Genomic DNA, 13,150 nt, shown 5'->3' with positions numbered 1-13,150 from the left:
AATAAATAAATAAATAAATAAATAAATAAATAAATAAATAAAATTTAGCTCTAAAAAGTAAAGTTGGGCTAAACTATTCCTAAGCTATAAAAAAAGATCAGCAGGAGGGCTGAGGAATGCCAGTAAATTTCTATAAGTTACTTTTTTAAAAAATCGAGGCTTAACTTAAATACAGTCCAGTACCCAGATCTTAAGTGCACATGACTTAATGAGTATGAGTTGATAAGACACACACATCCATGTAACCCATATCTATCTCAAGACACGTAATACTTCAATCGCTCCGGGAAGAACGACTGGTTGACCCCGCACCACTTTCCCAGAGGCAAGCACCACTCTCATTTCTTTACTGTAGAATTTCATATAAATGGAATCATATAGTATGTACTAATCTGGTCAGGCTTCTTTTGTCCAACATAGTGTTTTTTAAGGTTTATACAGGTTGTTGCATGTATCAACAGTTCACTCCTTTTTATTGCTGAGTAGAATTCTATTTTACAAATATACCACACTTTATCCATTCTCCTGTGGCCAACCATTCACATTTGGGTCATTTCTAGTTTTTGGCTATTATTGCTAAAGCTGCTATTCTTGTGCAAGTTTGTGTGGACATACATTTTGCTTTCTCTTGGGTAAACACCTAGGAATGGAATTGCTGGGTCTTAGGGTAGACGCATTTGTTTAACTTTATGAGAAACTGCCAGACTGGTTTCCAAAGTGTTGGTATCCGTTTGCATCCCCAGCAGCAGTGTGAGAGCTCTGGCTGCTCCCCACCCTTGCCAACACTTGGGTGTGGTCAGTCCTTGATTTGTGGATTCTAAGGGGCATGTGTAGAATATCACTGTGATTACCATTTGCATTTCCTTGACAACTAATAATACTGACCAATTTTTCATCAGTTTACTGTTCATTTATAAATCTCCTTTAATAAAGTACTGATCAAATTTCTTTGCTTATTAAAAAACGTTGGGTTGTCTGTCTGGTTCTGGAGTTGTAAGAGTTTTTTTTTATTTATACAAGTCATTTGTCAGATATATATATTATAAATATTTTCTTGCCCATTCATTTTCTTAATGGTCTCTTTTGATGAAGCATTTAATTTTCATCAAGTCCATTTTATTATTATTTTTTTCTTTTATGGCTAATGCTTTCTGGGTCTTGTCTATGAAATCTTTGCCTACTCCAAGGCTGTGAAGTTTTTCTGCTGCATTGCAGCAGATATTCTGCTGTGTTTTAGAAGTTTTATAATTTTAGTTTTTACATCTAGGTTTCTCATCCATTTCTAACTTTTGTTTTTATAAAATGCAGGTTTTGTTTAATACAGGAAGGAAATCTAAATATAACATTTCACAATATATTTATGATTATAACAACATTATATTATACCAAATAAAAATAATAAAGGAGATTCTGCCTCATCTATTAGATAATGCCATTTGGGGTAACTTCAACTTCTATTACAAACAAGAATCTTAGAATTTTCACCAGAGTTTGTTTAGGTTCTTTTGATTTTTAAGAAATCTCTAGAAAATGAATCTCAGAAATGTTGAGGGAATCTAAAATATGGCCTATAGATAACAGTGGTTTTCAACCAGGGGTGATTTTGCCTGGTAGGTGGCATCTGGCAGTATTTGGAGATACTTCTGGTTGACACAACTGAGGTGGAGGTGGGACAGTGGCAACTAGTGGGCAGAGGCCAGGGATGCTGCTGACCATTGCACAATGCACAGGACAGCCCCTATAACAAAGAATGATCTGGCCCAAAGTATCAATAGTGCTGAGGCTGAGAAACCCTGCTCTCCCCTGAAGACTCCGCTTTTCCCCCAGAACCCACATAACACTGGGTTTGTAGATGGGACAGGTGTCCTTCCTTTCCCCTCATCACCAGCTCTAGAACATTCTCCCATCTCCCTAAGAACTCCCCTCTTTGAACCAATGTCATCAGCTTAGGCCACCTTCTATTCCTTGTGTTGCCATCATCTCTAACTGTCAGCCGCCCCCACTCATTTCTTGATTTTGGCTCCTGAGTCACTGTTCCTCTCCCCAGCAGCACTCTAGTCACGATTCTTTATGATTTCAATATATGCTCTTCCTAACATCCTGGCCTAATTCCTCTCTTCTAGTGATCCTGTCCTCACACTCATCTCAGCCACTCTGCACCTTGTCATTGCCAATGGTTACCACCATATCTCATCTCAGTTTCATGCATCCCACTCTCTGATTACCACCTCCTGTCTTTCAGCTCATTCTTTCCAGGTCGTCTACCATGATAACCCTTCAAGCTCTCTGGGACCTCAAATCCATTGACCTTCCCACCTGTTCACTGTTCCCCATGCCCCTGTTGTCCCCTCTCCTTCTTATCCAGCGTAAATAAAGTCAATCTTTATAAACCTGCCCTTGCACATCCCAACTCCTTTGCCTGGCTCTTGCTCTGCCTACTCATTTGGTAAATTACAAGCCTGTTTAAATCCAACTGTACTATCAGCTGAATGTGCCTGGAGAGAAACATATAATCAAGCTAGCTGGTCTGACTTTAAATTTATGACCCCAAATCTTAAGTGGGCCCATAATACTGCCTGGTAATGATGCTATATTTTCCCGAGTCCTTTCATGTTCCCACTCCACTACAAGATGACGATTTCATATCTTCCCATTTTCCCTCAGATCTCCTAACTCTCACTCTAAGCTGATAACCTTGATTCCTACCTCACTAAGAAAGCGACGCGACTCCCACCACATTCACCAGCTGCCCAGCACCTGTCCACATACACCCCCATTCCTTCCTGTCATACGGGTGAACGCCCCTGTTCCTACCCAAAGTCAAGCACTCCATATGGGCTTTCCTTTCTCACCTACTGAAAGACATCCTTTAGCCATTCTTTCCTATCTTACATAATCAACTTCCCTCCCCATTCTGGATCATTCCTATTAGCAAACATGCTGTTATTTCTCTCATCTTAAAAAAACACCTCTTGTCCCCACAGGTGCTGCGGCTACCCTTTATAGCAGACTCCTCTGAAGCTGCCTATTTTTGCTCCCTTGAAGTCCTCTTCTTCCATTTTCTCTTAAATACATTCCAGTCAGCCTTCCTATCTCCACCACTCCACCAAAACTGCCACCAACAAGATCTCAAACAGCCTACCCTTTAATGAATCTGAGATCAGGTCTCATCTTCCTGGCCTGCCTGCAGTTTTTAACAGAGCTGATCACTTGCTACTCCTGGCAACACTTCCTTCATTTGGCTTCCAGAACACTGTCCTCCTTTGGATTTCTTCCTGCCCTCAAGGTGCTCTTTCTCTGTGTCCTTTTCCTGACTTCCAAACATCGGAGGGCCTGGGCCTCACTCAGTCCATTCCTGGTGACATCAGCCAGTCCTATGGCTGTCAGTATGTTGATGACTCCCCAAATTACATTTCTACCCCAGACTTCTCTTCTGAACTCCAAACTCATATATTCAACTGTCTATTCAACATCTCCTTTGGAATGTTTAACAGGCATCTCAAACAGTGTGATAAACAGAATTTTGGATCATTCCCTTCAAATCTGCTTCACTCACAGTCTTCCCATCTCACTGAATGGCAAATCCACTCTCTCAGCTGCTCAAGTTAAAACTCTGGCACCACCCTCATCTCTTGCCGAAACTGGTATCATGTTAGACCTGTTAATAGGCCTTCCTGATTCCTCTCCTTCTTTTTTTTTTTTTCATGTCCAGCAAAGGACTGCAACCCTCAGTGTCGCGCCCGTACCTGACCGGGACCGGCAACGGGATCGCAACCCTCGGTGCTGCGCCCGCCCCTCGCTCAGCCAGTGAGCGGGAACGGGTCTGTATGTGGGATCCGAACCCTCGGCGGGAGCGCCGCTGCGCTCCGAAGTGGCGCACTGCTACAGTGATTCCTCTCCTTCTTACAACAGCCAAAGTATCCTCTTACTACTCTGCTCGAAGCCCTCCAATTCACAAAGAATGAAAACCAGAGACCTTGCAATTATCTGCACTTGCCCTCCCCGCCCTTTGACCTCACCTCCTACTACTCTCATTCCTCTTCAGCCTCTCTGGCCGTCTCCTCCTTCCTCTCCATTCTGCCAGATCCAGGCCTGCTGTAGGGGCCTTGGGCTGGCTCTTCCCTCTGCCTGGAATGTATATCTGGCATGGCTCACTCCCTCAAAGTCTTTGCATAAATGTCATCTTCTCAATGAGGCCTACCCTGACCACTGAATATAATTTAACTTCCTCTACTCCAGCACCATCTCCTTTATCTTATTTATTTATGTCCCCCAAAGGACATATCACCTTCTAATAGCAGTAGCCCTCATTATTTGAACTCTCACTATCCAAATATTCAATACCTGTAAAAATTTTGATCCCAAATTTACTAGCTAAATTGCAAACTTGTTCAAAGGAATCTGCACGTGCAGGTAACAGGATGTAGAGTGGAGGGCATCACAGCTCACAGCTGGTTCTGGCCCTGTTCAAGCCTGGTGCATTGTTGCTCTCAATTTTCCTATTCTCTCCAAAGATTTAGCTTTTATGGATCCTAGCGTTTGCTTCCTCTAGGTGCCTGGGACACTACCAACTTGGGTCCACTTCAAAATTATCTTTGGTATCTTTACATATCACGTCTTTATCTATATAACAGTATATCTTCATTTGTAGTATAAAAATAAAATAATTTACATCTAATACTATAGTATCATTACTTACAGCACATAAAAATAACCATTAATGAGTATTAACATATTAAAAATTAGATTACTGGAGTTTTAAATGCTTCTTTTTTTAAATTAAAAAATCCTTAGTGAATTGTCATGTAGAAACATTTAAAAGTTTTGTAGTGAAACTTGAGGAAATTGGTTGAGGTTTCTTAGATATCTGAGAATGCACTGTTATTTTTCTCAATTAAATAATGGAAAATAGGCTTCTGCCATCCAACATATTTTCAAGAATAAATTAAATTTTAAGGAATGCCTATATATAATTTTCTTATTTTGTTTAACAGCTTTATCTGGATATAATTCAAATACCATACAATTCATCCATTTCAAGTGTACAATTCGATGGCTTTTAGTATATTCAGAGTTATGCACCCATCAGCACAATCACTGATAGAACACTTTCATCATCCCCAAAAGAAACCCCATATTCTTTAACTGTGACCCTCCCCAGCCTGTCCATCCCTATACCCCCAGCCTCAGGCAACCACTAATTTACCTTCTCACTGCAGGGATTTGCTTATTCTGGACATTTCGTGTAAGCAGAATCATATAACATGTGGTCTTTAGTGGCTGGCTTCTTTCATTTAGCATAATGTTTTCAAGGCTTGTCCACATTGTAGCATAAATGTACTTTGTCCTTCTTCATTGCCAAATAATATTCCACTGTATGAATATACCAAATTTCATTTACTCCTTCATCAGTGATGAACTTGGGTTGGTTCTACCTTTTAGGTGTTGTGAATATTGCAGCTATGAACGTTTGCATGTTAAGTTTTGTGTGTTTTCATTTCTCTTAGGTATATACCCAGGAGTAGAATTGTTAGGTCATATAGCAACTCTGTGTTTGACCTTTTGCTGAAGTGCTAGGCTGTTTTCCAAAGTGGCTGCACTATTTTACATTCCCAACAGCAGTATAAGAAGGAGATGGCATGGTTTTACATTTCTGCAAATCTTATTAACATATGGCTTAATAGAAGGCAGCTGGATTTTCTTACCTGTTTTTGCATTCTATTTGTTCCAAAATATTGTTTTGGTTGAGTATATGAAAAATATTGGGCCGGCCCGGTGGCGCACTGGAGAGTGCGCCGCTTGGGAGCGTGGCGGCGCTCCCGCCGAGGGTTCGGATCCCATATGGAGACTGGTTCCCTCTCACTGGCTGAGCGCGGTGCGGGCGCAACACCGAGGGTTGCGATCCCGTTGCTGGTCCCCAGTACGGGCGCGACACCGAGGGTTGCGATCCCGTTACCGGTCAGTAAAAAAGACCAAAAAAAAAAAAAAAAGAAAGAAAAATATCCATACTCTGAGAGATATATAGTTGGAAAAAGGAGGAGCATTTTAACAAGCCTTTTCAGATACTTATGAAATATTCATCTTTGATACTACACCAAAAACTCTACAGGTGGTAGTTTCTTAAAGATTAGTTGCAAAGTACAATTCTAAACCATATCAATAGGGCCTTTGTACTCATATTAAAATACAACTAATTAACAGAAAAAGGGCATTAATGCAAGGACTAGAAAATCTGAATGAAGTCCGTAACTTAATGTTATCATATCAACAATAATTTCTTAGTTTTGATAAATGTACCATGGTTTAAAAAGATGTTAACATTGGGACAAGCTTGGTGAAGGGCATACAGGACCTCTTTGTACTACACCTGCATCTTTTCTGTACATTTAAAATCACTTCAAAATAAAAAGTTAAAAATAAAATCCAATCCACCGGTCCATTTTGTTCTTTGAATAGATCTTTTATCCAGCATGATTTGTAACCTCATGCATTGGTCATTTAGCACATAGTGGTTCACTTAATTATGCAAATCTTTCAAATGTTACATATTTCATTATACAACATAAAAAACTCAAAATCATTAATATCACCTCCAATCTCTTCAGAAAAGTCTTTAAGAACTGGGAAGCTGTTAAGCTTACAGTGACAGAGACAAGCTTTCTGAAATTCTAATTTTCATTTGAAAGCTCAAATTTTATTTATCATTGGCAACAAATACTCAGTAGTTTTCCTTGAAGTGAGAGGCTCACTTTGTTCATTTTCAAAAAAACACTAGAGTATGAATAACCTGTTTGTCTATAAATCCTTCATTCCACAAGAAAAGCAGCTACTGTAGTTCACAACTCGATCGTACAAGTCCTTGTCCTCAAGACACTGTACTTTGCTATGAAGCAGAAGGCTTTGTGCATCCTTCCCATTTCATCACAATGAATATTAAAAGGATGTGTGCACAAGGGTTGAGATACAAGCTTACAGTTTTTACTGCTTCCTCAAGGACATTCTCAGGTGAAACTGGCTTCTTTTCTCTGCCTTCAGGAGTGCGGTGGTAAATAATATGACTGCTGGCACACTGGGATGCATATGCATGAAGCCACAAATGTTTTATCCACTGTTGCTCTTCTTGTACCTTCAGTGCAAATGTCAACATGGTGGGAAAGGCAAATAATGCCACAGTATTATTATGAAAATAGTTTTGACCTTTGGTACCCCCTGAAAGTGTCTGTGGACTTCATTTTGAGAATTGCTGCTCCACTAGAATGAAAAGCTCCTTTTTAAGGCAGGGATTTTTGTCTGTATTGCTCACTGCTATATCCCCTGTGCCTATAACAATGCTTGGCCTAACAGATGCACAATAACTATTTATTAAATGAAAAAATAAGTGACAACAAATGAATGTGATAATGTCTGTAATTACTCTCAGCTGCTTGGAAGTAGAGCAATAAAAAATAAGTATATTTGTAGTTTTGGGTTTAATTTCAAATTTTACAGAATGTTAAATATTTAATCAGAAAATAAATTATTTCTTATGGGAAGGCAGCAGGGAACTTTCAAAATCATACCAACAGTGTTGCATCAGAAAGCAACAGCCTTTAGCAAAGGAAACAACTCCTGAAAACCGGAACACTGCCTGTGACCTAGAAATGGGAACAAAATCAGGAAAGGAGGACAAAATACTAAAGCTGCCACTTCACATAATTGTCCCGCACTTATTTTTCCAGCCCATAATGTCTGGGAATGCTTCACAGATTTGGGAGGAATTATGCACAAAAGTGAAGATGGAATTGGAATATAAGGTGGGCATGGTGCTGATAACACCGAGGTCAAGGGTTCAGATCCCTGTAATGGCCAGCCGTCAAAAAAAAAAAAGAACATAAGGTGGGGGCACACGGGAATACAGTAACTAAAACATTTTAGGTTTGGAGGACTAAATTAAGATAATATACAGTCATGTGCTGTATAATGATGTTTTGGTCAACGAGGGACCACATATACTGTGGTTGTTTCATAAGATTACAAAGGAGCTAAAATATTCTTATTGCCTAGTGATGGTAGCTATAGTGATGCTGTAGTGCAGTTACTTTATTTTTTATAAATGTGGTGTAGCCTAAGTGCACAGTGTTCATAAAGTCTACAGCAGTGTACAGTCATGTCCTAGGCCTTCACGTTCACTCACCACTCACTCACTCACTCACCAGAGCAACTCCCTGTCCTACAAGCTTCATTCATGGTAAGTGCCCTATACAGGTGGTACCATTATTTTAACTTCTATACCATATTTTTACTGTACCTTTTCTATGTTTAGATACATAGGTATGTACCATTGTGTTACAATTACCTACAATATTTAGTACAATAACATGCTGTACAGGTTCACAGCCTAGGAGCAACAGACTATACTGTATAGTCTAGGTGTGTAGTAGGCTGTACTATCTAGGCTTGTGTAATACATTCTATGATATTCTCACAATGATGACATCGTCTAGCAACACATTTCTCAGAACATATCCCTGTCGTTAAGAGACACATGACTATATGTATCCCAGAAAGAGAAATGAGTATCTCAGTGTATGATTTACACACTGTAATATAGATGTGGATTTTAATGAAGCCAATATCAGTGCAATAAACTGCTGCATAATAAGTGAGCTACCTAATAAAATATTCTGGTTAGTAGGGAGTTACCATATAGTTTACTACTTTTTAATGAAATAAGGTTCAGTAAATACATCATCCTTAAGCTGAAGAATTCGACTATTATCTAATTACTCCAGAAGTACTACAGAATCTCACTAAACTCTAGGGAATCATCATTAGAAAGAATTTAGCAGTTAAGGAATGTCTGGTAATGGAGTTTAATAAATACATAAATTACCCACTCTTTAGTTTCTAGTCCCAGTTCTACCACTTGGTAAACAGTTAAATTCTTGAACCCTCTGTAGTTCAGTTTCTCCCTTCTCCTTTCCTGAAATTCAGGAATACTTAGAGTACAAATGTTTGTGAAATATTTTGGATCCCTTAAAAATACTGAACTAAGTGTAAGGAGTTAAATGTGGGAATTTCCTAGAAGATAAAATATCCCAGTAAATTTTAAATTGTCAAATCTGAAATAATAATCTGTGAACTTATAGAAAACCTATAGAAAACCTCCGAAGTACTTCCCCAACCCTTGCATGTGTTTGGATCTAGAAATCCTGGGAATCAGACTGAAACCAACACCAGCTACCCTAGTAACTTCTAAGAAGTTTACAAAACACTTTAGCATCTATATCACTTGTTCCTCATCTTAATCCTGTTAGATAGGCAAGGTAGGAAGAACCATTTCTGTTATTCAGACAAAGGAAGTAAGGTTTAAAGAAATTGAGTGCTTTAACTAAGAGTCAGAGCGGGACTCAGGAGGTCTCATGAGCCCACGTCTTTCCACCACTGCGCCCTGCCTTGTTGAGTGAAGGAAGAAGGAGGTGGTCCCTCAGTGGTATTCCTGAAGCCATGACAGGGGACATGGTTATGCAGCTTTGCTGGACTCTGAACAAACAAGCCTGCTCAACTCACCTGTAGCTTCACAGCAATGACCACTGAGTTAAGATCTTTGTCCATTTCTTTTAGCATGACGAGTTTCTTCAGGGTCAAGCTGAACAGCCTAGAAAAACAGAGAGACAGAAGATCCAGTCAAATGTAAGGCACTTATGAGAAAAGTGATAGGCAATCTCTTAGGGAAATTCTGCTTTACCTAAAGGAAGAATATGAGAATGCCATTCTCAGTCCAAATGGTGGCTTCCTTTAGTAGAAGAGTATCCCTCTTACTTAACTTTTATACTTGGTGTCAGAAAGTTACATTATTCCATGAACTTCTGTGGATGCCCATTCATCTAAGCCAAAAACAACATACTTTTTCACTCCTAGTATGTGGGAGCAATTTCTGAGTGGGGAGGAGGGAGAGACCAAGGGAGGGTTAGAGATATTTATTTTGCTTACCCAGGTCCTGTTCCACCTAATCATACGTGAAGCATCTACACATGTAAATCTTTAGCAAAAGGAGATAATTCACACACAAAAAACCAGATACCATTCGGCAAGAAATGATTTAAATGGTCACAAATTCGATTTCAGCTGAATTTTGCTCCAAGTATGCAGAAAATCTTCAGTGCTACAAATCAGGAAATTCCCCTTAACTAAAAGTGACAGGATTGTCCCTCACTCTGAAGTCTCAGCAACTCTAATCTGACCTGATCTTGGCCCTATCAAGGCAGGGCTACCCTGGACTTCTAGTAGGAGCAAGGAGGGAACCTTTGGATGTTGCCTTACTGCTGTTGGTTTGAGAGGTCAAAGTCTTTGAAACATTCTTCCCCTTGGAGAGGGTCTGGAGAAGGGGGCACATGAGCGACATTGCTGGGTAGTAACAACAAGTCACGCCTGCTTCTCAGTCCTGCTGCTCTTGGCCCTGCCTACCACTCTTGTCTTCTCTCTCCGCAACCCTTCCTCCTGCTCCAGACTCCGTGCTGAATTTCTCTTAGATCTTTGGAGCTGCCACGCTCGCTCTCTCTCACCTCTGGGCTTTCGTATGCTGCCACTTGTTCTGTTAGCAACACTCATACTGTCACTGGGCTATAGCTCCTGCTGAGGAGCCTTCAGTCCCAGGTTACACATTTTTGCCAGGAGGACCTCCCCAAACACCTCTCAAAGTCTCTGACCTTCCCCTCTCCCAGGTACAATTTCCTGTACTGCCTACTGGGCTGTGACTTCTTTGAGGGCAGGTGGATAGATCATCCACTGCTGTCTCCCCAGTGTCAGTGCAGGTGCTGGGCACAGTGTAATTGCTCAGCAAATATTTGTTACAGGAATCTTAACAATTTCCTAAAACGGCCTACCTAAAACCAGATGAACAAAAATATGTGAAGAAATTAATGTGATTATTAAAAAAAAAAAAAGAACAAATTACATCAATAGAACTGAATGCTGGTTTTGAATGCACCTTCATCCCAGCACTTTCTAAGATCTGCTAACACAAAGGAAAACAAATCTTTTTCTTTCCCTTTGCTTGCCCTTAAGTCATAATCAAAATAAACTAACATATATGAAAGCCTATCAGGTCTTTTCATATATATTATTTCACCCAGACCCTCAAAAACAGGGCTGTGTGTACACGTGTTGAGGGCTCATTGTTCTACCCAATCAACAGAAGAGAAAACAGATTTCAAGCAGAGTAGTGACCCACCTAAATTCACATAGCTAGTAAGTGACAGAGCTGGATTCTAACTCCGATGTCTTTGTGGCAGACCAGATATGTTCCTTCTCTCCCTGCAAGATGTCCGTGTCCTAATCCCCAGAACCTGTGAATATGTTACCTTATGAGGCAAAAGGGACTTTGCAGATGTGATTGAGATAAGGATCCTGACCTGTGGAGATTATCCTGTATTATCTGGATGGGCCCAATATAATAAGGAGGAGGCAGGAAGGCCAGAGTCAGAGAAGATGTGGCTACCGAAGCAGAGGTCAGAGTGATGTGACTGCTGGCTTTGAAGACAGAGGAAGGGGTCGGGAGCCAAGAAATATAGGTAGCCTCTAGAAGTTGGAAAAGGCAAAAACCCAGATTTTTCCCTGGAGGCTTGAGAAGAAATGCAGCCCTGCCAACACCTTAAGTTAGCCTGATGAAACCTATTTTGGACTTCTGACCTGTAGAACTGTAAGATAATAAATCTGTGTTGTTTGAAGTTGCTGTGTGGTCACTTGTTGAGCTCCTTCTATCCACTGCTGCCTCCTCAGCCAGCGACGTGAGCTCTCTCACCTGTGCTCTCCTAAAACACCCTCCTCATGGCTGTAAACCTGCAGTCATCTGGGTTCATGCTCTCTTGCCCAAACTTCCCCCATCAATGACTACCCCACAGCACTTCCAGCTGCTCCTCATTGCTTCAGAGCAGAGATGTACTGTCCCACAAGGAATTCTGGTCCTGCTGATGTCAACGGGATTATTATAGTCCACACAGTTGGCTCTTAAGAAGTGTGTTAACGACATTGTTTAACTGATTTTCAAGACTTGATGGCTTGAAAGGAAAGGGAACATGACTGAGTTGAACAAATGAAAAAGACTCGATGTACCCAATTTTCTTCCTCATCTGAGGCTGCTGAGTATGAATGCCTCTGATGGGTTAGGTTTTTGTTTCCAGAGCAATCATTTTCTACCTTCAGACTGATCTGCTGGTAAAAGATAAAAGACTCAAAGGAGTAAATCAGGGACATGTGTTTCTTCTCCTCTGCTTAAGATTCTTCACTCTTTCATATACTGCCCACATGTGGCAAACATCTGCTCTAGGCCAGGTACTGCACTAGTTGTTGGAGTTGTAAAAGGATGTGTTCCTTAGCTTCATGGAGCTTACACAGGGCAGCGGAAAAGAGAAACAGTTACTTGCATTACACTCCCTGTCCTCTGCTCTCTTATGCCTCTTAAGTGTCTGGACCATCTTTCCTTTTACGTAACATATAAAATATTGTAGGATGATATGGCAGAATTATGTTAGGAAGGAAAAATACATCACAGACCAATAAATATCTGTCAAATAAATAAACAGACCTTTATGCCACAGCACCTCATGTTAACAGTGAAGCCAAGAATGATTCAGTACCTTAGGTAAAGCACTAATAGCAAGACTGGGTATGTTCAGTGTTTGCTTTGAAATGAAACACAACACAATGATATCAATAACTTTGACAATCAGTTCCACAGGTTTTTATGTTTATTTTTTAATGGGATGATTTTGGAACTCAAATGTATTCTAATTCTTCAAAGTACAAGACAATTTCTATCACTCATTAAGCATCTACCATGTACCAGTTGCTTGACATACATTAATTTCATTGCCTCATTTAAGTTTCACAATAACTCTAAGAGGTGGGCATTAGATACCCATTTTAAAGATAAAGATGCTGGGAAGAATGAAGAAACTTGCCCAAGGTCACAGAGAAAGTAGTCAAACCAAGATACAAACTTAGGCCTTAGTCCAGAGACCAATTTAAGTTAGTATAAGGTACTTAATTAGAAAATTAGAAGAAATTATTTTAATTACGAGTGATTATTGTTAACATATACCTTAATATAACAGAAAAACTCCAAAGAAATAAGATACGTTTCTCCTTGAACACACATTTACACATAATT

At 40.1% G+C, this 13,150-nt stretch overlaps 1 protein-coding gene across 1 annotated transcript in view; it reads right to left on the bottom strand.

Annotated features, from left to right (window-relative positions):
- The window catches only part of PACS1 (phosphofurin acidic cluster sorting protein 1), a 43,364-nt gene extending 33,700 nt beyond the window's left edge, over positions 1-9,664 (bottom strand). The window contains 1 exon segment of the mRNA XM_008587163.1: positions 9,550-9,664. Coding sequence (XP_008585385.1) covers positions 9,550-9,606 — 57 coding nt within the window. The 5' untranslated portion in view covers positions 9,607-9,664.
- Positions 9,665-13,150: the final 3,486 nt, after the last annotated feature.

This window comes from Galeopterus variegatus, unplaced genomic scaffold (assembly GCF_000696425.1).
Source record: "Galeopterus variegatus unplaced genomic scaffold, G_variegatus-3.0.2 Scaffold4258, whole genome shotgun sequence".
Taxonomy (NCBI): domain Eukaryota; kingdom Metazoa; phylum Chordata; class Mammalia; order Dermoptera; family Cynocephalidae; genus Galeopterus; species Galeopterus variegatus.
Note: the sequence above shows the minus strand (reverse complement) of the source record. Positions and strands in the feature narration are given on the sequence as shown.